This window comes from Hypomesus transpacificus, chromosome 11 (assembly GCF_021917145.1).
Source record: "Hypomesus transpacificus isolate Combined female chromosome 11, fHypTra1, whole genome shotgun sequence".
Classification (NCBI taxonomy): domain Eukaryota; kingdom Metazoa; phylum Chordata; class Actinopteri; order Osmeriformes; family Osmeridae; genus Hypomesus; species Hypomesus transpacificus.
Genome location: NC_061070.1, coordinates 9,221,967 through 9,247,676, shown reverse-complemented (window position 1 = coordinate 9,247,676; position 25,710 = coordinate 9,221,967). Strand labels below are relative to the sequence as shown.

The 25,710-nt window shown below is 40.6% G+C and overlaps 2 protein-coding genes across 4 annotated transcripts in view; both read left to right on the top strand.

The window, feature by feature from the left end:
* Positions 1-3,658: 3,658 nt before the first annotated feature.
* Positions 3,659-4,085, top strand: mrpl57 (mitochondrial ribosomal protein L57). Its single transcript, XM_047029987.1, has one exon. It carries the CDS (start codon positions 3,659-3,661, stop codon positions 3,968-3,970), a length of 312 nt encoding a protein of 103 aa, XP_046885943.1. The 3' UTR covers positions 3,971-4,085.
* A 150-nt stretch (positions 4,086-4,235) lies between these two features.
* Positions 4,236-25,710, top strand: part of kcnh1a (potassium voltage-gated channel, subfamily H (eag-related), member 1a) — a 33,387-nt gene continuing 11,912 nt past the window's right edge. The window contains exons 1-12 of one of the 3 annotated variants that reach the window (XM_047029983.1): positions 4,236-4,983; positions 5,973-5,999; positions 8,168-8,291; positions 9,335-9,441; positions 10,111-10,239; positions 10,422-10,540; positions 10,677-11,069; positions 13,546-13,572; positions 14,237-14,394; positions 14,603-14,874; positions 22,195-22,394; positions 23,489-23,741. In XM_047029983.1, the coding sequence (XP_046885939.1) occupies positions 4,911-4,983; positions 5,973-5,999; positions 8,168-8,291; positions 9,335-9,441; positions 10,111-10,239; positions 10,422-10,540; positions 10,677-11,069; positions 13,546-13,572; positions 14,237-14,394; positions 14,603-14,874; positions 22,195-22,394; positions 23,489-23,741 (1,882 nt within the window). In that variant the 5' untranslated portion in view covers positions 4,236-4,910. The remainder of the gene's footprint in view (positions 4,984-5,972; positions 6,000-8,167; positions 8,292-9,334; positions 9,442-10,110; positions 10,240-10,421; positions 10,541-10,676; positions 11,070-13,545; positions 13,573-14,236; positions 14,395-14,602; positions 14,875-22,194; positions 22,395-23,488; positions 23,742-25,710) is intronic. The other 2 variants (XM_047029985.1, XM_047029986.1) reach the window with 2 other exon arrangements.

The following is a 25,710-nucleotide window of genomic DNA, read 5'->3' as shown; positions in this document are numbered from 1 at the left end:
TTTAACTGATGTCTTATCTGATCTGTATATTTTAAATATGCATACTTATTCAAGATGGCATAGATTATAAACCATATATGTTGCTGCTCATCTTACACTTCAAAATACAAACATTGAAGTGTAGACGGAAACAGGTTTCATGTAACTTGACTTTGTGCAAGAGGGAATGCGATAGGAAAGCCTTGCTACATGTTGGCCTTTCTGCAGCTGTCTTGCCTTAAGTAGCTAGCTATCTCCCAGAAAGTTAATGAGCTGCTAAACTCATGTTCTAGGCTACTAAAGCTTGAAACTGAAGTTTCAGGCAGGAGACTGGGTGTAGCAGCAGATGAGTCCTCAGGGTTAAGAGCAGATCCCTTAAGTGCTTGGATAGGTACCCCTGCCCCTAGTGGCAGCCTCTGGAAACTGATGGCTGACAGTAAAGCTGTACCCTATATGACATATCACCAGTTGACAACTGAATACTTTTACAAGTTTATTGGAATATTTAAGCTGGTAGCAAAGACAAGCCTCTTGCGTCCTGTAGAAACATGAGATTGCAGCAAAAAACTGAATCATAGCAGTTTAATAGAAGGGCTAGTTTAGCAGGCAGGAGCCTGGTGTGGTTGGAGTCTTCAGTGCCTGGATAGGAGAGGGCTGGGAAAGGTAAGAGGGATACAGGAAGTACATCTGAGGGTGGAATGGGTTGAAATGTGGTTGTCTCCTGAACCCCGGTTGTGGACACCAAGAATGTGCAATACAATAAAAGAATTGCGACACTTGAGACTAAATTTGCGTTTACTGAATCAAATGCAAACAAAAAGCAATCAAACATCAGTAACAATGGAACCCTTAGACATTCCCAACATGCAATGTTGGGAAATGCCTAAAACACTGGTCTCTTCAACTACAGCATCAGTGCTAGTAAACCTAATATGCCTCCAGTCTACCACATTCCCAGGCCTCACTACCACTCCAGTCATGTAGTACTGGATCTCCTTTGGAGAAAGAACATTGTCCCACATATAGACGTCAGCCAGAGAGCCAACAAAAGACTGTTCATCATCAAAGCCGCCATAATACGAGTCCTGCTCCTGACCCAGAACGATACTGGGAAGCTCGTCGATACGATACCCAGGGCTGACAGACTTCCTGGGGCTAGGCTTGCTGTTCAGCCACACCTGGGCCAGTCCAGTAGTGCTCTCCCAGGTGGCACAAATAGAGTTCCACTGATTCAGCTTGCTTTTCAAACTAGGGAAGCGCAACTCCTGATTATTCACCAACACGTTATAAACATTTGGCTCATCTCTCCACAGAAGAAGGCTGTTTGCTTGCTTTGGGGTGGCAAGAGAGAAGAGACTGGAACTTCCGCATGAAGGTGAAGAAGCGCAGACACAGTGGTTGCGTTGATGGAGGTCGTTGTTGCCTCAGAGTCGACTCTCACATGAGTGGTGTTGGTCTCCCCAGGGAAGGTGAACATGCTCTCAAACAAGTCTAGTGCCAAAGAGAAGACATTTCAGAAATGGTTCAGAATGCTCGTGACAGCACACTGGCAATCATATAATAAACATTTCTTACCTTGTCTTGATATACATTAGCTAGTCCATTTAACATGTATAACTTGGCAAAGTTACTTTACCTGAAGAAATTATATTGGCCTAATGTTCAATTATATTATGTTCAGAAATTAAGTGTAACTAACGCAGACTACATTTTTGTTGAGACAGTATCCCTCCAGAAACACAGCATGTACAGATAGTCTTAAGGATTTTCCAGCACACTATAGAAATGCCTTCCACTGCATTACAATAGGGGCACAGGTACCTTGGTACTGTTCTTCATCCATCGCAAACGGGGCCCCTTCTGAGCCACAGACCATCAGGACGAGGAGTGACGAGGAAAACCAGTTTCTCCATTCTGTCGCCTGTTTCTTTTACTATGATTACTTGACGCTGCCCAACTGGTATTTATGGGGAAGCTAGTTCAGGCATGGCACTGGACCTGGCACTGGACCTGGCAGCTGACATCACTCACACAATCACTGCAGATGTGCTAATCGAAAGTCTGGTGTTTCTCAGGGTCCTAGGGATCGACTGCCCTGCATGGTCTAGATAAGGGGTGGGCAATCCTGGTCCTCAGGTGCCACTGTCCTGCATGTTTTAGATGTTTCTCTGCTCCAGCACACCTGATTCAAATGAATAGGTCGTTACCTCCTGCAGGAGCCTGCTAACGAACCATTCATTTGAATCAGGTGTGTTGAAGAGGGAAACGTTTGATCACAACTCAACTTGTCAAACATGCAGGGCAGTGGTTTCCCAGAATCAGCTAGCTTAGAGGAACACTTCTGCTATTGGCCGGGTTTCCCAGATTCGTTAAGAAGCTCTTAACGCTAAGAGCGTCTTAAGAACGTTCTGAGCTTCTTAACGAATCTGGGAAACCGGGCCATTATCAGTTGTTGTGTAGATTCATGTGAGATGTCTGTCTCAGTTGTGAATTATTCCCTATTATTCAATTTCTTACATTATATTACACATACGTTTGTATATGTATGTTTAATTTAGATTCAAAATGTCAACATTTATATTAGCACTAATTTATTTCAGCGTATTTTTATGTAGGCTATATACTCAATTATAAATTGGGGTTCATTAGCAAACGAATGTTGACCTATCATTTGATCATTATTAATATTATTAATATTTGTTATCTTAACCATCTTCTGGCGGACGTAAAGCGGGCGGTGACGTTTCAGGGGTACCGTAGCTACAAGCGGAAGTACAAACCAAAGTCACGTTTCCTTTCAAAACCAAGAACTGTTTAGCAAGCTAAGCTACGTACATGATAAGAGCTAGCTTTTGATTACTGTTTCCCCAACTGTAGCCTGGTAAGTACATTTAACAAATTACAATGAAAAGATGTTTATATATACAACGCATGCAGTAAAAGTTTGGTCCGCTGACGTCTACAGTACTTAGCGCTGCCCAGTTAGTTAGCTAATGCGAGCTACAAACTGACTGAGTCTCAATGTCATGTGCCAGTGCAAGAAGCTTGCTAGCTACCAACACATTGACGCAATGGAGTACAGTGTATTTTGTGTACCTAGTGTTTATAGAAGATGAATGGTATCTCTTGCATATTCAACATCTAGTGTGTTATATTGGTACATCAGTAGAAGCAGCAGCTAGTTAGCACAGTCATTACTGTCGCTAGCTGACTAGCTGTAGCGTTAGTCTTTCAGATTTTCGGCCAACAACACGCTCTGGAATATATACCACTAAACCCCCGTTACAGGGTTCTCAAGTCCCTTGCATTCTCCGTAAGACTCAACCATTTCTCACCCATCACCATATAATTCTTACGCATCTCAACCATTTCTCACACAGAGGTAAGGGAAAACTTGTCTCGCTAAATATACAACCAATGGACGAGGCTCTGATTTCTGTCGAGTTGATGTTTGTCTCGAGTTATAGAGTCAACAATCAGAAACATCACCAGCACCCCCATCGCCCTAACGTTGTTAAAGACCTATGATCACCCAGCAGTCTAGTCTATATATTGTATTAGATGTCATTACCTAATACAATATTGGCATTTGGAGAGAGTTTACAGGCCCAGTCTTGTCAACATCTAGTGTCACGAACTGCCTTGTTTGTGTTCTCAGGGCTGTGTGCTAGACCTTACCATGTTCCTCACCATGGTTCTTCTGAGGAAAGGCATTCCTGGAAAGCAGTGGATTGGGAAGTACCGGCGTCCCAGGGCCATCACGTGGCAGATGAAGCGCAACATGATTGTGCATTTGGAGCGTGAGGCAGAAAACGAGTACTGGATCAGCCGGCCATACATGACACCCGAGCAGGAATGTGGCCATGCTGCGGAACGCCGTGCCCAGTCTTGGTCCAAAATCAAGGAGAACAAATTTGTCAAGTTCCCAGAGCACAAGTACATAGCAGACCACCTCAGTCACCTCAACACAACCAAGACTTGGTCCAGTTAGTGAGAAGATGCATTGACTGTGGTCATTTTGGAACTTTCTGTGGAGTTATTTAAACTTTCATGGTCATGTTTGTATATTATTTGTGATCTTGATAAAGTTTTGTCGATAAACTTTACTGATGCAATTTCAACTTTTTTTTCAACAAATAAAGAAAACGTCTTTATTTGATACCTTTTCATATAAACAATGTGCACAGGGCCCCCTCAACATGTTCACACCATCGGGCAATGATTGTTACAAATTGATAGATTATTGCACATGAATGATAAGTGGTTAGTATCAAAGTCGATACTTATCTGTGGCAAATAACCCTTGTCTTTATATGTTCCAGTTCTTGGGGACTAACCCCATCATTATAGGCCATACCAGTGTGAATCTTTCAGCTTGTATTTATGTTCACCACTGTCTCTAAAAGTGAAACACTTCATTTAAGACTAGCTACTCAACACATAATCTACATGAAGCTGATGTGGAGCAACATTTTCCTTCCTCGTTGTAATGTCGGCTATGCCAAATATCGTTTTGTATTGTCCAACTGCCCTGGATGGATGTTAAACAAAGTAGAAATCAAATGTGTGAGAATCGAAGGCTTGACTATGAATTTAAAAAAGCTTAATTTGATCCCAAATATAGTTTACTACCTAACTATGCCAGCAGATGGCGCTCAACGCGTGTGGAAAGGAATCTCTAAATCCCCAAAGCGCGCTGCCGTAGTGCGATTCGAATAGGCGCACTTCAGAAGCTGGCGCGCCCGTTTCAACAGGGGGAGTACTGTTTCAGATGGGTAGAGGACCTTCTTGGAGAACCCTCTGCAACCAATCTCAGTCAACAGCAGAGGAGACCATGAAGGCAGTTGTCTGGAGTAATCGCTCTGCGGATAGACACAGTAACCAGCTGTACCGACCGCTCCTACACACGGACGACTGAATGAAGAGCCAGAATGGCCGGAGGACGGAGAGGACTTGTAGCCCCTCAAAATACTTTTTTAGAAAATATTGTCAGACGATCAAACGGTAAGAACAATTTTGTGTGATAGTTTACTTTGAATCCTTGCAGGATGAATCTGTTCCATATGAACTTTTCCTTTCATATATTTGACCCGCATCTTTTAACCTACCTACGACGATGGAAAAAATAATTGTCAAAATGTTTTTCTGAATTATTAACTCAAAGGGAATCTTACGTTTGAATATCCCACACAATCCCATAAATTATAAGACTATCAAAATGGCAGAAAGTTTGGTGTCTGCACCATTCATCCAAGTTAATGAAATGTGCGGCACCAAATCTATAGAATATGCAAGGAGTGGCGCTGGATACATGTGACGTTCAAATGTAGTATTTCAAATCTGATTTCGTTTTGGAAGTGTAATTTTTTATTTATTACAGTGAGTCTAACCTGTGACCAGTTTATATTTTTTTGTTTAATCAGACATTCCTTCGTAAGGTTATTTCCATTTGGAGCTAAATACAAAAATGTATATTTTATTATAGACTGTTAATCTCACATTAATCTACACAAATTATGTAGAATGGCCCTATTCTGTTTCCAGCCTGCATCACTTCCATAAAATGATGATGATGTTGATGATAGGCTACCATCTAGGTCGATTAAAGGTCCATACAGTTATACTTAAAACAGAAGAAGGAATTAGGAATATAAACAAATAGCCTATTTTAGGTCCCAGAAAAACACAGTAAATGTTAAAGCATAATCAAATTAGAATCTAAAATATGTACTTACGTGTGAGAAGAATGCATTTTCTTGTCCCAACACAACTTAATAGTAGCCAGAGACAATATTGAAATCTTGAAGTGTATAAGAAAAATTGACACACCATGCAGAATCAATGGGCCTAGATGCTACTCATTTAGTAGGTTTAAGGTGTTAGTCCACATAGAAATGTTGGTTGTGATATTACCTAAATTATATGATGTATTTAAAGCTTTGACATTGTTCTTGTTGCTGCTACTGTAACCATTTTTCTTTTCAACTTTTCAGTTTGGACATTATCACATAGACAGACAGGTATAAAGCATACTTTGGAGTGCTGCTTTTGTTTTTCCTCCCTCTAATTTCCCTCTTGACTCTTTGTATACTAAACTGTTCTATACCAATAGCTGTTAATTTACAAAGCAATTCATCCTAAAGATGACGTCTTGGTCTGGGTGCAGACCTTTTCCTCTAGCTAACCTATTCTTCTTACAGCTAAAATAAAGACATTTTGTAACACATCAGCAAATGATGAATCATACAGATACTTGATTGAACATTGATGTCAGATGCTGCTGTCATCTATCAACATCATCCCTGTCTACCATTGTAAAATGGGACAGCATCACCACTAACAATTGTAAAATAACAAATGTTGGCATGGAACGTCTTTTAAACCTGTATACTGTAATTGTGTGTCTGTCAGTAGTTCTAGTGACTGTACACATTTGAAGGAATAGTATAGGGATGTGTGTATTATCTCTATTCATTATTTGGGACATAATCTTTTGTCACCACAAACCCAATTTTCTCTTCATTAAGTCTAGTGTATTATGCTTCTGTAGCACCCTTTAATTTCGTAATGCTACAATGGATGGACCTTATGCTCTGTGTTTTCACTGCCATGTGAACAACACATTAGCACTAAGGGATTCAATTTAGTGCTCTGAAATAGGCTTTCCATAAACAATACACATTTATCTCAGAATGCTGTGTCCATAATCATTTTATTTGTTGCCCTGGATAAGCCAATTTCTCTTTCCTACTCTACTCTCTCTCTCTCTCTCTCTCTCTCTCTCTCTCTCTCTCTCTCTCTCTCTCTCTCTCTCTCTCTCTGTCTCTCTCTCTCCCCCCCCCCCACCCAATCTCTCCCCACACCTCCATCATCACCCCTTTTACTTTCTCTGTCTGCACAGCTGTCTATAGCTAGCTCATGTACATGTTAGCCGATGACAGAGTAACTGTTTACTGTAATCACATGGTTGTGTCAAGATGCAGTTTAATTGCCCATCAGTTATCCAGACAGCCATCACTGGAGACAGGCAGTTAGATCTAATGAAACAATTGTCTTAAGCCTTGCTTACTATAGTGTTTGTCAATGTTAGCAATAGCTAATACAGAGTCCCTTATGCTTTCCCTTATATGTATAATTATAAGTTTAAGGGGACATGTATTAACATTCCCTCAGTACTTGAACTTGTTTTACAAGTTATAAATGTATAGTTGTTGTTTAAGTGAAACACGGAACGGTGTTAACTATTACAAAATAATTACTCATGGCATTGACTGTTTTAGCTACTTGAAAATAGCATACCGTTTGTTGTCAAAATCAAGGAGTTGGCTGCTAACTTGTTAAACTATTTAGACATTTTCACAAGTTGATTTGATATGACTGAGATGTGTCTTAGACATTTCATGTATTTTCCAAGAGGATCCTTTGTAGGCTCACCTTCTGTATAGGAAAACAAATATCATTCAAATATGCATGCATTTCACTAAGTCATCTTTACAAGCCATCTTTACAACTATGACAAAATACCCCACAAATGATACAATGTGCAGTAGTAAGTAACCGAGAAACATTCCTCTTTATATATCAATTTTTAGTTGTGCACTTTTGTATTTTAAGTATGTTATTGATGACTCTGTGACAGATGTCTTTGCATATCTGAAATAAATCACAGCTTATTCAAAAGGCGAATAAGTTCCTTGAGTTAATAGTGCAGGACGTCAGCTACCCCTTCAAGAGTAACTCTCTTTACTCACCCTCCCTACATGCAGTACTTATTCAGCACTGAGGGTAAGGATGGTCTAAGACTGAGATAAGTACTTGTATGTGAATAACTCTGCTGCTTCACCACTCTAACGTTTCACATTGTGGTTGCTTCCATTGCGTACTGACTGTGTTGTAGCCCTAGGGTTAGCGTCAACACTTTTTTGGTTCAAGCAAGTCCGAAAATCATTGACCTTCAATTTGTGATTTTGAGTCATTGATTTTCATGACCCACATGTATTTTCCCCCCAATTAGTAAATTGTATCAGTTCATTAATTGATTTAACATTTTAATGAATTTGACTCCAACCTTACTTCCCCTCACCTCTCTTTTCATGTATCATAAAAATTGTACAAAGCAATAGTTGAGAGAGATAGCTTTTAATTTCAGGATTATTTGCTTCGTCATTTTCTTACACATCCTAAACAGATACCAACTTTGTGCTGGGAAACGCTCAGATTGTGGACTGGCCCATCGTCTACAGCAACGATGGCTTCTGCAAGCTGTCTGGTTATCACAGAGCAGAGGTCATGCAGAAAAGCAGCACCTGCAGGTAGGCCGCCATGAAGTTATTATTGTTTTACGTCACTTATAGCTTTTCATTGTTCTTGAAGACATGTAGGGATTGGTACCAATAACCCGATAGCCAAAAGCTTGTGAGGTTGCCTCCTTAACACTGATGCTGTAAAGATATGAGTTTGATGCCTATAAATGATACCCTCTTCAAGTGAAGGAGTGTAATAATAATCTTTTTTTACACAAAGGATTTAAATACATCACAGGGGCTTGCCCCACCCACGCTTGGTGTGCTGAAACATGTTCCTGTCTGGTGACATTAGATCAGCTGCCTTTGGTAGACGTTGTGACTTTGAAGCTCTGAAAATACTGCCTCATTAGTATTAAGCTATCTTTCACAGTTCCCAGAAAACTCCACATTTATTTTTAGACCTACCCAGAACCGACAGCTCCTACGGATGGGGATAGTAAGGCAAAGTGGGTAAAGAATGTAAAGATGGGGTGTATTTACCATTTCACAAGTTTTTGAAAACAAATTCTTAGAGTGGAAATGTATTTGAAACATTTGTTGTTGAACAATTTGTTTTGGTATATATCTGTCAGCGCAATTAGCATTGTGGTATTCAAAACATCCCGACAGAGATTGAAGAGTCCCTGGACATAATCCCTGAAGTATCATCCTAGACTCCCTGACAACAATCTTACTGCTTGACAGCTTTTGGGTCCTACAGGGAAAATCCATAATCATAGCAAGAGTAGGTTGGCAGTGGATATTTGTTGACACACTTTAGGAGAGAGAGGGTTGTTATAAAGTAGATTCTAAATGCATTTTATATTTGATTATGATGATGGTGGTGGTTACAAAATGGATTGGCAAAGTAAAGTAATGAGATTTTGACTTCTATTCTGGGCAGGGGTATTTTGTAATTTGAGGGGTCTTGCCATACACTTTGACACTTTGTCTTGTTTTGGTTACCAGTGTTTTTCCTCATTAGCTGTCTTGTTCTAAACAAGTCTCTGCTTGTTTTATGCAGATAATAACATAGAATATTCTAAACGCTTTTGCTTCATGTTTTTCAGCTTCATGTACGGGGAGCTCACAGATAAAGACACAAGTGAAAAAGTGCGACTAACGTTTGAGAACTACGAGATGAATTCATTTGAGATACTCATGTATAAGAAAAACCGTAAGTGCCATGTGCAAAAACTAGGTTTTGGCAAACCCTTATCATGCAAATGTATTCAGCCATTCCTAATAAACGTCACAGTTCAGAGACTTCTGGAAGCATCTGTAGCCCTGTAAAACTACTAAGACTAAGACAAAGAAAACAAAAATCATTAGATGAAAATAGTGTGGATGTATTAAGGTGAAGTGGGGGGGGACTGCCACGTCCAATAAAGACTTAGGGTTAAGAGTACTGGCTGGAAAGTAGTGCCAAGATTAATGTAGTTAAAAAAAATTATATGTATTCCTGTGCACCTTTGAGTTATTCTTGATTGCTTACCACATTTGTGAGAGAAATGTAGTTCCTAACAGCAAATGATTGATGACAGGCTTCTTATGGGACTGTATTTCTAGTTCAGTTGTCTCTGGGTAATAAACAAAAAAACTAACATTCTATCTGACAAACAGAGACCTAAATTGTAAGGTAGGAACAAATGAACTCTCCTTGATTTGATTAAGTTGAAGAACATTGCAAAATAAAGCAAAACGTTGAGCTATGCTACATTTGATGTACAAAACTTGTGCCTGTGCTCTTAAAGGGAAATATGTCATAGTAAAATGCACTGGCAAGTATAAATATCAATGATAGGTTAAGTAAAGCTGAATTCCTCAGTGTTTTCTTCTGTTTCAGGGACACCGGTATGGTTTTTTGTGAAAATAGCCCCCATTCGCAATGAACAGGAGAAGGTGGTTTTGTTTTTGTGCACATTTAGTGACATCACAGCCTTTAAACAGCCCATAGAGGATGACTCTTCCAAAGGTAAGTTTTATTAGAAAGCAGTGTGATTGTCCTCCAGTCACTCACTGACCCTCATTCACTGTTTAACTGGTCCATTTGTACAGTCTTTTTACATAAATCCTCTACTGTTAGTCTACATGTCAGTTATGTCTCCTTTCCCCATGAACCATTTTGTGTAATTGAGCTTCAATTTGTGTTCTCAGGTTGGGGAAAGTTTGCCCGTCTGACGCGTGCTCTGACCAGTAGTAGGGGGGTACTACAGCAGCTGCAGCCCACTGTTCACAAGGGAGAGAATGTCCACAAACACTCCCGCTTGGCTGAGGTAGGGTCATTCCTGTCACATTTGTATTTTCTTTCCCTGTGGTCTTTCTTGTTTTCATGCTTTCAGGTGTCACTGTTCCTTCATTCAAAGGCTGTCAGCCAAACTGAAGATATTCCATCTCCTTCACATTTGGCAGGTGCTGCAGCTTGGCTCTGACATCTTGCCCCAGTACAAGCAAGAGACCCCCAAGACTCCTCCCCACATTATTTTACACTACTGCCTCTTTAAAACCACCTGGGACTGGGTCATCCTCATCCTCACCTTCTACACCGCCATCATGGTGCCGTACAATGTCTCCTTCAAGACCAAGCAGAACAACGTTACGTGGTTGGTGGTAGACAGCATTGTGGATGTCATCTTCCTAGTCGACATTGTGCTCAACTTTCACACCACATTCGTGGGGCCAGCAGGTGAGGTCATCTCGGATCCAAAACTGATCCGAATGAACTACCTAAAGACGTGGTTTGTCATCGACCTGCTGTCTTGCCTACCCTATGATGTCATCAATGCCTTCGAGAACGTAGATGAGGTCAGTGCTTTAACCAAAAGGGTATCCTTGTTTTGCTATTTCTTTTTCTATTACTCCATATCTCACATATATTGTCTCTGTTCCTTCTGGCAAGCCCATCTGCCTTCTGTATTTGTCTTCTGTATTTCACATGCATCCTCACTAAACTATGGAACTGTTTAGTCAGAGACTCAGTCTTCATGCTGTTTTGACAACAACCAAAAACTCCTTGGCGGGATTTGCATTTACGACCATAACCTTACAAGGAGATAAGCGATAGAGGAGATTTTTTTTCATAAAAAAATTCAAAACCATTGAATAGTGCATTATTTCCTCCCTCATTCTACTCTCAGGCTTAGACTATGGAGCCAATAGACTGGCTTATGGCAATTTAAGCTTAAAGAGTCTAACTTTGGTGTCAAACATTTTCCAGTATATATCTCTGTTCATTATAATATGTCTGCTTCCATCTTGGGTTTGAGTGTTAGGTGTTCTGAGATTCAAGTCTCACTGAAGTGTAGTGAAACGCATTGGTGGCTTCTTTGAGTTTGGGGGGGGTGGGGGATTAGTTTCTGCTACTTACTCTTCATGAAATATTTTTTTGTCAGGGCAGTTTAATGTGTGTTATAATTGGACGTCGGGGGACTTATGATTCCTGTTATGGAAATAAGCTCTCAGTGGAGAGGGTTGTAGCTGCAGAAGCATCATTGGCCAGGCGTGCCTTAAACACAGCTTTTGTTAGCAGTAGCAGTCAGCTAAACAACAGCCAAATGAGCAGTTTCCATTTTCACAGAAGTTAACTTTTGTGAAGTCACTGTAGCATGAAAGACAGGAATTATATACTTCTGGTGTAGTTATTTTCTGTGGTTTGAATCATAAGAATGACATGTGTCGTTATTAATCTCAGTTGTTGTACAGGTTTAGCCAGGGAACCAGACCAATCTTTGAGTTTATGGTTTATTTGATCTGGGAGATTGGTATAACCACCCTCCTATCCGAACTGATTTCCACCCGGCCTGAAATACCGGGCTAATCACAACCGTTTATCATAGGCCAGGTTGAATATGACGACTATACAGAGGAGAGCCGTTGAGGCATTTTCATGAAAAACCAAGGTTGCGATTCTTTGCTCTGATTGGTTGTATTTATCCAATTATTTTCAATTGTGTCCAGAGGCATTTTGGACACAATTGGTAACAGCCCTTGGATGTAGAATATGAACTGAAAGGTTCCAGACTTACTATTCTGAAAATTGGTCTGTCAATGCCAGCCAGGCTACTGAGGCTAGTAGGTTAATGGTTACAAGTTTTGAAAAAGTATATTTGACAGAGTATTCAGTTATAAAAAATACTCAGTGGATAACATTATGCCAAAAAAGGTTTATTTATCATAGAGTATGTCAGGCAATACATCTTTTACATGTGCAAATACACCCCCCTCCCCCACATACAACACAAATCAACCAATTCATAGTTTGTTGTGTCGGGGAAAGGTCATATTTTAATTAACAGATTGTAAATTGGATTTATTGTCAATCCAATAAATTACTTTGGTCACTTTAATATTAGTACACAAACGCGCACACATGCAGAGACACCCACAAACAAACACACACATACACGCATGTTTTTGCTCTCGTCAGTTGATATTACGTTTTTCCCTGCCCTGGTAAGAACCAGTCACTGGTTTGTCTACAGTGTGTGTGTTTGTGTGTGTAGGTATGTGTGTGTGTAAGTGCTATGAACGCATTAAATGGCTTGTCGTGCTACTCAAACCCTTCACAGAGTGAGTCATTAACTCCTGAAGGCCATGCATTCACAGACATCCCAGTGTAAACTGCTTAAAGTGCTAGTTATTCGGCAGTGGGCAGCTCTGTTCTTGCAAGTGCAGCATTCTGTCCCATTCTAGTCTTTCAACGTTTCAGCAGTCTTGCTGCTGACAGTAGGACACTAGGACATTCATAGGAAGCGGTGTTGTTCAGTGGTCACCTCTGGCTGATATTGGCAGTAGCATGTTACTTCATTCATTTCTCTTCCATTATCATGCATTTAGACTTGTCTTTTGTTGGGATTTTGATATTTTCCCCTGGCAGTCGGGTCTAGTGGGGAGGAATGCTCTTAATTGGATAAAATAAGAAAATGGAAAGATAAACCATACAAGTTGTATTAGTGCAAGCAGTCAGTCATTGAAGGCATGAAGAAAAGATTATGAATGAATGTAGGCCTACTAAACATATTACTCCACCACAAAGGACTCAAATGTAAGGGGATAATGACATCTCTAACCTGTGATTTTTTTAGTGTTAGGGTAGCTTTTTCTTTTACATGAATATTATTTGCAGCAATGGACATGTGTAAAATCATCTGTTATTTTTTGGATCAAATGTCTCCTCTCTTCTTTTTGACCATGCTCACTTCTTTCTTTTCTTCCTCATCCCCCTGTTGTGTTTGCATGGCCCCTTCCTCCTCTGCCTGTGTTAATGTATGGAACGTGGAAGAACTGGAACCACCGGGCTGTCACTCAAGTAGGCCTTTCATTCTAAAACTCACTTTGAGTCGGTTTGGGTCTTTGATAACGATAAACATTGCATTACAATATAATTAGCTTTTATCAAGTGCTGGATGGATCTTTCTTTCTTTCTAGCTTTTCTTGTTATCTCTGTCTCTCTAATACTTAGTCAGCTAAATATATTCATAAAGTATAAGGTCAACTTTGTGTGTGATGTTTTGCTTGTGTACAAATACTTAATGTCCAAGGCATTTTTGTAATAGAGTGTTTTATAATAAAACTAAATACATTGTATTTAAAGGATTTAAATGCAACTGTCAGCATACTCTAATCATATAATGATGAGTTCAATAAGAATAACACATACTGCACCTTGTAAAACAAAATAATGCCTGAACTCAACAAACGCAACTCAACTGGAACAAGCAGACAGACCGTGTCAACATCAATTTTTTTTCCTTTCAGAGATCTCCAAAAATCCATTCTTTAATCCTTCCCATGCTCCTTTCTTTTCCTTTCCTTATCTTTACATCCCCTCTGTCACCCACATTCTCTCTGCCCTCTCTATTTCTTTCTCCTTGTGCTCCCATCTAATTATTGCTTTTATTACAAATGCCTCTTACCCTCACTGTACCCACCCTTTCCTCTGTTTCTCCCTCCTTCCTCTCTCTCTTCAACAGGGGATCAGCAGTCTGTTCAGCTCTCTCAAAGTGGTAAGACTGCTTCGATTGGGACGTGTTGCCCGTAAACTAGACCACTACATCGAGTATGGGGCAGCTGTTCTGGTTCTTCTGGTGTGTGTTTTTGGCCTGGCTGCCCACTGGCTGGCCTGCATTTGGTAAGATTTTACCTGATCAATAAATGCCCTACACACAGATTAAACTGTTCAGTCGTCCTAGAAATGACATTAAATAACCTCACCATACTGATAATAACAGTAATACAATTTTAAATAATAAAACAAGTAATTATTGGGCTACTATCATCAATCAATCTTTTCCATTAAATGAAAGACCCAACAAACACAAATTGTCTCATTGGTACAGGTACAGCATTGGGGATTATGAAGTCATAGACGAGGACACCAACGTGGTTCGTACTGACAGCTGGCTCTACATGCTGGGAGAGACTGTTGGGACACCCTACCGCTTCAACGCCAGCGGCTCTGGAAAGTGGGAGGGGGGGCCTAACAAAGAGTCTGTTTACATTACCTCCCTCTACTTCACCATGACCAGCTTAACTAGCATTGGCTTCGGCAACATCGCCCCCACCACGGACGGAGAGAAAATCTTCGCTGTGGCTATGATGATGATTGGATGTGAGTGACACTTAATTTTTCTTTCTGTGCTCCATGATGTGTGGATTGTGTGTCTATGTCCTATTCCTCAGAATTGTAAGAAATATACTTTCAGCCCTTTTTCCTTACCTTAAGCATCCCAGAGTTACTGAATGACTCTTGTTACTATGAGCAAGACTTCCTACAGCAGAATTTCCATCGGTTTCAGAACTTGAACACCATTATTGTAACGACATGGAAACAAATTTGTACCTAACTTGATCCAAAACATTTGTGTTTGTTAGAAAGTGCTAGTGGCCACAACCCAGTATTTACAGTGTTGCGTTGAGCAAGAACAATGACGCACAACAATGAATGAAATGAATGAACAATTGTCCTAAGAGCCATGTCAAAAATGGATTCCATTAACACAGTAGCTTATATCTCCCTTCTCTGTCTGCGTGGATGACACTACTGTCACCCCAACAAGGGTAAAGAGGGCATGGCACAACAAGAACACTGAACCTGATCAAAACAGCTACTCTAACATAAAACGTTGACGTTTTGTGTCAAGAGTCGGCAATTCAATTTGTATGAATGTGTTCTCTAGTTTACGATCATAGGGTTAAAATTTCCATAATCTGATTGTTAGACTGGAATACCATAAAATGGGGATTGGATCACAAAAGCAGAGATCATTTTTACCCAGTGATTTTACAGTTGTCTTAACACAGACAGGTCACGTTGCCTGATTATTGGATAAAACTCAGAAATCATTCCTAAAAAGCCCAATTTACCTTTGCTCATATTTCATTGATAAGGGGGGCAATCGTTATATAATGATTCAAAATATATTTGTCCTACTGTACTTCATACTTCAAGATGCATGTGGAAGTACATTATACACAACACAGGTGTGATTAAGATGATTAAAACAAAGTTTCTACAACAAATGTACAAACAAATGTTTTCAGATTTCAGGTCTCATCGCTTTACTTGATCAGTTACCTTAGCCTCTGTTCACTGCTGTTCACTACTGTAATACTCCACCTCCTGAGACAGCTATAGCAACAAACCCATTTTCTAGATTACCGGTATTTCGCCTGCCTTGTTTTCTGCTCTGACAAACAGGAACCTCGATATTTACAACATGCAGACTCATGCAATGTAGAGCACAAAAGATAGATCTGTTATGTATGCCTCTGAGTAGAGTAGCTGTAGAACAAAACCCAGGGGAGAAAAACAGGCACTGCCTGGATCAATTTAGCGCAATTCTCCCTGCAATCCCTCTGCAGTCACTCTCCACCTAGCTACCAGCTCTTTCAGCTGTTTTTCAACCCTGGTTTCCACGGTGAAGAGAACCTTCTATCAAACTTTGTCTGAGCCAGTGGGACATAGTAGGCTATTGGCCTACTCTGAGTTAGGGCTCAAAGGAGTGTGCGTAATCATATCTCTAAGGAGCTGACACAACAAAAGTTGTTGCATGTGTTATAAAAATCTGATGATCTTCAAAGAACATAAGCAGAACACAAAAGGGACTCCTTACGAGGCTGAAGCCTAATCTATGTCTTTTCACTATAAAATATAAATGTCCTGTGTTCTATTTTTACCGTTCTGCGGTGGATCGGTGCTGGCAGCCGAAGATCACAGCGACGACAGTGGAGGGCTATACATCTGTCCTGTTGCTATGGCAACAGCTGGCCTGGGGCATTGGTTTCTGACAACTTTAACTATCTTCAAATGCTGCAGCTGTTTACAAATATACAACACGATATCTTCCTAACACAGCTAACAAAATCAGATTTATAGACTGACTGGCTTTGCAGAGGGATTCTGAGATTTTCAGTGACGGAAGTGAGGTTGAGAAGTCTTGGTACTGAAAACAGGTTGAGCTGGGAGTAATCTAAAATTAGCCAGACTTGCAGGAATGGAGGCTCCTTGAGACCATGATAATCTTCTCAGAGCAACCCTCCACTAGATATTTATTGCTGACCTCAGGAGCTCTCAGTCAGTAGTGGAGGACTACAAGAAATTACAGTGTTCCAACTAGTGAACATCCTACTGTCTGGGGGAATTTTAATGATGTAAGATTAATCATCAATCAAAACCTAACTATAAAGTTGTATCCAAACCATACCACCACTTCAAGCATATACAATAATTAGAATATTAATCTAAGCTTAATGTTCAGCAAAAAAATGTAGGCTGTTTAATATTCTTTGTTAAAACATGATTGCAAAGATCAAAATCCAAGAATGTCACTAGTATAGCAGGGGAAATAGGGATTTCATACATTTGGGATATCCCAGACACATGCCTGCATGCAAGCACACACACACACACCACTCTGTCCCCAATACACAATCACACATATAGTTTGCATCATGAAATCTTTCTATATCTATTCTATTCATATTTTATTCACTCTGGAGGCGCATAATGAAGAGTCCTCCTGGAATGACTGTTCATAGTTCTATGTACTGTACATGCTTGTACAATGTTTCAGGGAACAAAATATTGGATTATTAAATTCACAACATTGATTTCTCTACAACACTTTGTTTTCCGGCAAAATGCACAATATGCTCACACATGAATGCATGTGCGCACACACAAACAAACGCACACACACATATTCACATACAAACAAACACACAGGTTTAATACCTTCATCTAAGTATGATTAAAAGATGAGGGAGGCTTGTTCCCTCTCAGTCCCTTCCAGCAGGGCTAATTAGGACCTCAGCGCCAACAGACCACTACATACACAGCACAGAGCAGGCACCAGATGCCTTTGATCCATACACACTCCAGGTGTTGCCTTCCAGTCCAACCACCGTGAGCTAGCACCATGGCATGCCTCCCAGTTAAGCAAGCACCTTAAAGCAAGATGTGATTGGTGGAAAAACTGTGTCTCTCTGCCTGCCTGTCTGTTTGTCTGTCTGTTTGTCTGTGTGTGGAAGAGACACTGGAGATAATGTGTGTTCCAAGTGGAGCGTGTACTGAGAAGTTAGAGTGAGAGTGAGTGAGAGTGCACAACTTGTGTGAATGACTGCAGTCAAATGGACCTTTGTGTCGTCTGATCTTCACCTTCAATCACAGACAGTGTCAACGTGATGATTTAATATTCTGTCACATACTGTCAGCTTCAAACGGCATGCAGGATAAACTCCTGCAAGAACATCTTTATCTAACAAAGGATTAAAAATACATCATTTCCTCATTGCTCTGGGGCTAGGTTGCAAATAAGAATCAAACATATTTTTTCCGATTGGAAACACAAGTGCTGTAAAATAAATTGTTGATCTAGCTTATTGCAGTAAAAGGTCATATTTTAATCAAATCAAATGTATGTGTTAAATGTATTTGGATAGCCCTTTTTACAAGCAGTGTCACAGAGGGCTTTACATACCCTCATAGAACCTACCTAAACCCTCAAGGAAGACAAAGAAAAACTCCCAGAAAAACTCTCTAGAGGAGAAAGAATTTAAGAAACTTTGGGAGGTGCAATTCAGTGAGTGTTGGTGAAAAAGAGGTGCAGAACACAGGCTTAACATAGTCATACAGCAGGGAAGTGTCAATGGGTGTTGAAACACCAAAACCCAGTGTTCAACTTGGGTTAATTGGTATTAACTGATAATGATTATCTACAGTATGTATACTCATTATTGCCATTACACGCTCTGTGTGCACTACCATATGCCCGACATGTTCAAACAAAGAAAAGAAAAACATATTTTCATGTACTGTCTTAAGGCGTAGTTTCAGAATATTTGATTGGAGGCCTGTTCATAATGCCATGTATGTACTTTGAAGTGTTGTACTGAACAGTACAGTGTTGAATCAGCAGTAGGTGATCCTGCTATTTTAGTCTCTTTGGCTGTTGTAGCCACTCAGCTTGAGAACCAAATCTGTTCTTTGCCCACGCGTTTGATCTGGGCTCGACTTGGTTTTTATTGCTGGTCTGCTTTGAAAAATGACTCCCATTGTGGCTTAGGCAGGTCCTTTCTCATGCTGTTATTCTAGTGAATAAGGGTTCAATGACCACAGCCACTTATGCATGGTGGGCACATTGCTTCATACAGTTAGATTATCAATTAACCCAATTACTTAGTTTGTGTGTGCATGGATAGCTACCAATCTCTACAATCCAAACTCTATTAGTTTCCATCGAAATAGCCATTGACCTAATAAATCTTTTCATGTAATACATTTTTATATCAAGTGCACTATCTATAAACAGTGAACTGTTGCACAGGAGCAGGTGTAATCCAGTGGTTCTGGTTTTCTATGTACGTATACAGCTGGATATGAAATTACGCTAGAAGTGAGTGATGTTGGCTGTCATCGATCATTGACAGAGCCTTTCTTTCCCATGAAGGAATTGATAAAACATGAACTCAAAATTGCCAAAAGGATTAAATCAGTAGAAGTGTCTAAATAGCACTATGCAACAATTTAATTAAAACATAGTTACTGTCCATTGTTATCTCTGGGGCAGTAGGATATTAAATACTTTCCCTTTCAGCATGCCAGTAAGACATTCAAATTGAGGTTGACGCCTTCTCGCTTGACCTGGAATTAGCACTTGGACCCCTATCAACTAAAATGGAAATTAAAAAGTAGTTTCTGTAAATAGATATATGATACTTCTGTAACATAACTTAAATGTATACCATCATTATGTATGTTCCTACCATTGATAGGACATCATGTCTCATACTGCAGCAGTGGAGGGAATGATTGCTTTCATCAAGGTCTTTTGTATCTTAATGGATGATTTGTTGCAAGGCGCTTTCAACTTACATTTAGTCATTTAGCAGACATTCTTATCCAGAGCGACTTACAGTAAATACAGGGACATTCCCCCCGAGGCAAGTAGGGTGAAGTGCCTTGCCCAAGGACACACTGTCATTTGGCACGGCGGGGAATCGATCGGCAACTTTCGGATTACTAGTCCGACTCCCTCACCGCTCAGCCATCTGGCTCTCTTCAACTTCAACATATGACCCTACAGTTTCTAAACATTTCTTCTTCCTCCATCAGGAGGAAACCTAATGTTCTTTCATTTATTATTGTCATTAAAGAGAGCAACATCAGGAATGGTCGGGAGCTTATGATTTGCTAGTAGATGCTCATAGTTTCTTAGAGGTACCCAGGACCTTTACGTTTCTGCTGACTGCAGAATTCTGAAGGAGGAAATGAAACGCCCAGAGGGGGGACATCCGGAATATCCACGCTGTGGCCTAAACGCTTGCACATGGCAAAGTGTGTTTGACACTGATGGACATCTGCTGTCAGAGAAGCTCTTTGTTTCTGTCATCTTTCTGTCTACTTTCCTAACTAAATCTGAAACTATTATTTTCCAAGCTTTGTCTCTTGACTACCTCAACCTTGTTTATAGCCTTAGCCAAAGCCAGCAGGACTTAATTACTACAAACCCGTTGCCCTGACCTCTGTGGTAATGAAGTCTTTTGAGCGCCTGGTGCTGGCACACCTCAAATCGATCACAGACCCTCTACTGGACCCCCTCAGTTTCTCTACAGAGCCAACAGGTCTGTGGACGACGCAGTAAACATGGCCTTCCACTTTACCCTACAGCACCTAGACTCGCCAGCAGCCTACGCCAGGATTCTGTTTGTGGACTTCAGCTCTGCCTTCGACACCATCATCCCCACCCTGCTTCAGGACAAGCTCTCCCAGCTGAATGTGCCTGACTCAACCTGCAGGTGTATCCCAGACTTCCTGTCTGACAGGAAGTAGTGTATTAAGCTGGAAACACAAGTCTCTGACTCCCGGTCCTCAGGATCTCCTCAGGGCTGCATCCTTTCCCCTCTGCTCTGCCCTTTCCCCTCTCTACACCAACAGTTGCACCTCCAGTCATCCGTCCATCAAACTCTTGAAGTTTGCGGACGACACCACCCTTATTGAGCTCATCTCTGGTGGAGATGAGTCTGACAATAGGTGGGAAGCTGACAAACTGGTGACCTGGTGTAGCCAGAACAACTTAGAGCTCAATGCTGTTAAGACAGTGGAGATGGTTGTGGAATTCAGGAAGAATACAGCCCCACTCACCCCCATAACCCTGTGTTACTCCCCAGTCAACACTGTGGAGTCTTCCTCTTCCTGGTCATTATCGTCTCCCAGGACCTCAAGTGGGAACTGAACAACAGCTCCTTCACCAAGAAAACATAACAGAGGATGTACTTCCTACGGCCGCTGAAGAAATTCAACTTGCCAAAGACAATGATGGTGCACTTCTACACAGCCATCATTGAGTCCATCCTCACCTCCTCCAGCTGGTACACTGCTGGCACTGCCAAGGACAAGAGCAGACTGCAGCATGTCATCCGCACTACTGGGAAGGTGATTGGCTGCAATCTGCCTACCCTCGAGGACCTGCACACCTCGAGGACCCTGAGGCGAGCGAGGAAGATTGTGGCCGACTCCTCCCACCCTGGACACACTCTGTTTCAGTCACTCCCCTCCGGCAGAAGGCTGCAGTCCATCAGGTCCAAAACCTCATGCCACAAAAATAGTTTCTTCCCATCCACCGCTGGCCTCTTCAACAAGGCCAAGGGCTCACACTGACTTTGGCCGGGTTTCCCAGATTCGTTAAGAAGCTCTTAACGCTAAGAGCTTCTTAAGAACGTTCTAAGAGCGTCTGGGAAACCCGGCCTTTAACACTTTATCTGCCCAATGACACCCTGCCCTATTTGTATTTCTGTATTTTCATATTGTATATTATAGCTATTTTATATTTTATGTTATTATTCCAAATTTTGACATACTTTAGCCCCTTAGTATTAGTTAGACTTTGTACCTTTAGTATAGTTAGACTTGTACACCACTTATTTAAGATTTAAGATTCCTACATGTTGAATGTATTTCATGACAAATAAAACCCATTCTGATTCTCAGAATACAAACTGTTTGTCACCTTGTCTTTGTTATTCTTGTTATGGATGCCTGCATTGTTCTACTGCTGAGCGACAGTGACACTGTTACTGCAGCATTTCAATGACAGCTGAAGTCTGGCATTTGGTAACAATATTTTTGTCTGACTACTGGACAGTTGAGTTCTCATAAAAGGTTACTTTAAAAAATCAATTGGCATACTGTGAAATTAGGATTCAATTATGTTTTGAAGACAGTTCCCCCTAAATTCCTTCAACACTGTAGTTAAAGAGTGCACTACTCCTTTACTGTTAAATAAAACAATTGACATATAATGATTACTAATACGTGATAATCCTTGTCATTTTTACTTATAGTATAATAAGATGATAAGCATTTCATTCAATTCCTATCTTTGCTTAACCCACCTTCTCAGTCATGTCATATCATCCTTATCGTCCCCAGCCCTGCTATATGCCACTATCTTTGGAAATGTGACAACAATCTTCCAGCAGATGTATGCCAACACAAATCGCTACCACGAGATGCTGAACAGTGTCCGGGATTTCCTCAAGCTCTACCAAGTGCCTAAGGGACTGAGTGAAAGAGTTATGGACTACATTGCATCCACCTGGTCCATGTCTCGGGGCATAGATACTGAAAAGGTATCTCAAACTGTAAGCCAGATATTCATTACCTTGCATGCTGTTCCCATGTTGGCTTTTACTGCATGCTAGAGCTTGCACACTTGGTTTGTGTTAACATGGTATTAGGTACCAGACCTGAGCAAAACTTTAGTTCACAGCGTCTCCAGACCTGTGATTGATTCAGAATGACTGACATCATGCAGCACATGGTATTGAAGTGCACAAACCTTGGCAAAGTCTATTCTCTGCCAAGGTCTTTTTTGGTACATAGTGGTCATTATGTGGGATTCATTGTGGTGTAGCTCTATGAATAGAGGGGGTGCATTTTTTAAGTAAAAGGTTGAGTCAGCAGTTTGATGTGGCCAAAAGCAGCTTGATGACCTTTGATACTTACACAAAGAGTGCAAAGCACAGGGTTTCATCCTATTGATTGGCTTGTGAAGCTTTATGGCGGTGTTCTGGTCTACAATATTGATACAAGCATGATCATTGTATTGACATCTTTTTTATTCTCCTTTGTTGGAGTGAGTGAGGTTTATTTGCTTTACACTACTTGTTAGTATCAGAAGTATTTTGGCTGAATATACAAAGCAGCATGAACAATCCACATAAACCCAACAATTTGCATAGAATGTTCATATTATTTAAATATTTTCAAGTATAAGAGCATGTATTTGACTAATATTAGGCCAGCCCCAAACCCTTTGTCCCGCAACCAGTCCACCCATCAAATACATCAAGAATATTTCAAATGTCCTCATTTTGAAGTGACATGCTGTACATATACAACATAAAACTCTAAAGAACTGTCAATTGTGTGTGCTTTGTCTTACAGGGTATTATTTTGGTTACTTAATGTCATCACATGACGATGACAGGAAGTCCACTACCCACGTTGTAAAGAACATTTCTGTGGCTGTTGCCCATTTCAATTAGGCATGGTCTGAGCTCACAAGTTCACACCATTGGCTTTTGTCTTATGCTTTGAAACACTTGTGATAACGTATGTAGGATTTGCCTCCAGGGGAATCGTTTTATTGTATAGCAGTATCAGGGACAACTTCTCTCACTTTATTTCCTTTATTTCTCCCCACCCACCCTCCCCTCTTCAGGTGTTGCAGATATGTCCCAAGGACATGAGAGCTGATATCTGTGTCCATCTCAACCGGAAAGTATTCAAAGAGCACCCAGCCTTCCGATTGGCCAGTGATGGATGCCTCCGAGCCCTGGCAATGGAGTTCCAGACTATCCACTGTGCCCCAGGGGACCTCATATACCATGCAGGCGAAAGCGTGGACAGCCTTTGCTTTGTCGTGTCCGGGTCCTTGGAGGTCATTCAGGATGATGAGGTGGTGGCAATTCTGGGTGAGTTAATGGCCTTTGAGTGTTGCACTGTTCAAACATGATGGAACGTTTTTTCTTGCACTTTTGTGTCGATCACTGTGTTATCGCCAAACATGGAGATGATGACATCCAAAATACAAGTGTGGCAGGACTGTCGTTAGACCCTTTTTTACTGGGGCACGAGCCCCAGCATAAATCTGCTGTGCCCCAGTAAAATATAAAGTTTTAGTTTTAACAATTTACTTTATTAGTCAGTGCATTAATTTTGATTGATAATCCCGGAAAAAATTATTGCAGTATCCCAATCAATGCTTGTAAAACCGATGCACGCAGAATTCCATGTCAGCGCGCACTTCTGAGCTTGCCAAATAGCCAATGCAGCACGCACACAGAAGTCCAGGTGTCGGACTTGGCACACAAGTCAGAATTGAGGTAGGCTAAGAAAACATTACAAAACTAAAGATTGTTTCTAAATGATAGGCCTACCGATCATTTTATATTGACTAAAACATAAAAACAATATTATATGAAACTCCAAAAAAACTGTATTTGTACAGTTCTTAGCTCAAATGAATGCGATAAATATATAGGGGCTTGTGCCCCAGTAGAGTTTTAAGTCTAACAACGACTCTGAAGTGTGGCATCCTGACTGGGAGCAAATACCAACATCATAACTCACAAATTGTAATGGGAGTGTAGCTGATGCACAGGAGAACTGGTGTTATATCACCCAAACTAAATGGTCTCTGAGGGAGCAATACTATTATTACATAGCAGCAAGTAGCACAGCCATGGTTCTGTGTCAGGTCCTGTCCCTAACCCACTATTAGAGCTTCCTCTTTGCAATGATTGATATTGTTTTCGCTGGATAGTCCATGATAATGTGGCCCCAGGTGATAAACTAAAACCGTAAATCAAATTCTTATTAACCTAATGGTACTGCAGCAGCAACCAAAATGCTAACATGTGCCATGTCACTGACCATTGCCCTGTCTAACCCATCTAAATAATGTTATTTGTAATGCTTAGCACAGTGGCAATGACATACTGTCTGGCAGTGACATAATTCTGTGTAGACAACATTTCATTTAACGTATATCCACCAACCCTCACTATAACCACACTGGTATAACGCCCAAAGACGCTTCCCAAACAAAATAGTTTGCACATTAATTATTAAGAAACTCTGAATGTTTTATTAGGTAATTGAACCAACTGAGGGATTGGCACTTTGTCTGTGAATGATTTTTTTTTTCATCTTCTTTTTCGTGTTTTGGGGGTGGTTGTCACAGCTATTACCAGCTTGTCACCTTCCATATGCTGGTAATATTGTAGCTTTGAATATTCTTTTTTTACCAAATTAGCGTTTAGGCACAATTTTGTTTTACTACTTCTATTGTGTCAGTTCAAACTAAACAAGCATACAATTCACCCCATATTGTAGCACTCCTAATTGAGCCATTCTACTGTATTGTAGCTTGAGTCATTCAATTTCAACACATAACCTTTGACAGTATGTATGTCCCAGAGGAGTAAATGAGTAAGAGCTGTATGATAGTTTCACATTTCTTATCCAAAAAGGCCTTGAGATTTTTTGTGCTTGTATGTTTATGATATGGAGCCCTTTTTATGGATAAAGGGCTGATTTAGCATTTCCCAACACAATGAACCAGGGCAGTGTACTGTGCACACAACATTGGACGTCAGAATGTTTGTGCCAGTTGGAGGCTGTGTTTGTTTGTACAGTCACTCCTAGAAGATTCTAATAGCTCAATTCTAAGATATATTTGGAATAGCTTACATTTGTTTTCCACATTTTTGTCATTGCCAAATTAAGTAATCATCTGTCCTGTAGTTGCCCATTTCTATCCCTGCTTAATTATCCCAGTTATTTAACCTACTAGCACTATCCTAGAAACACAGGACATCTTTAAGATGAGTATATAGTATCTTGTCTTTTAGAGCCAACATTTACCAATTCCATCAACAA

Coding starts and splice junctions, on each gene's coding strand:
- mrpl57 (XM_047029987.1), top strand. CDS start 3,659: ATGTTCCTCACCATGGTTCTTCTGAGGAAAGGCATTCCTGGAAAGCAG.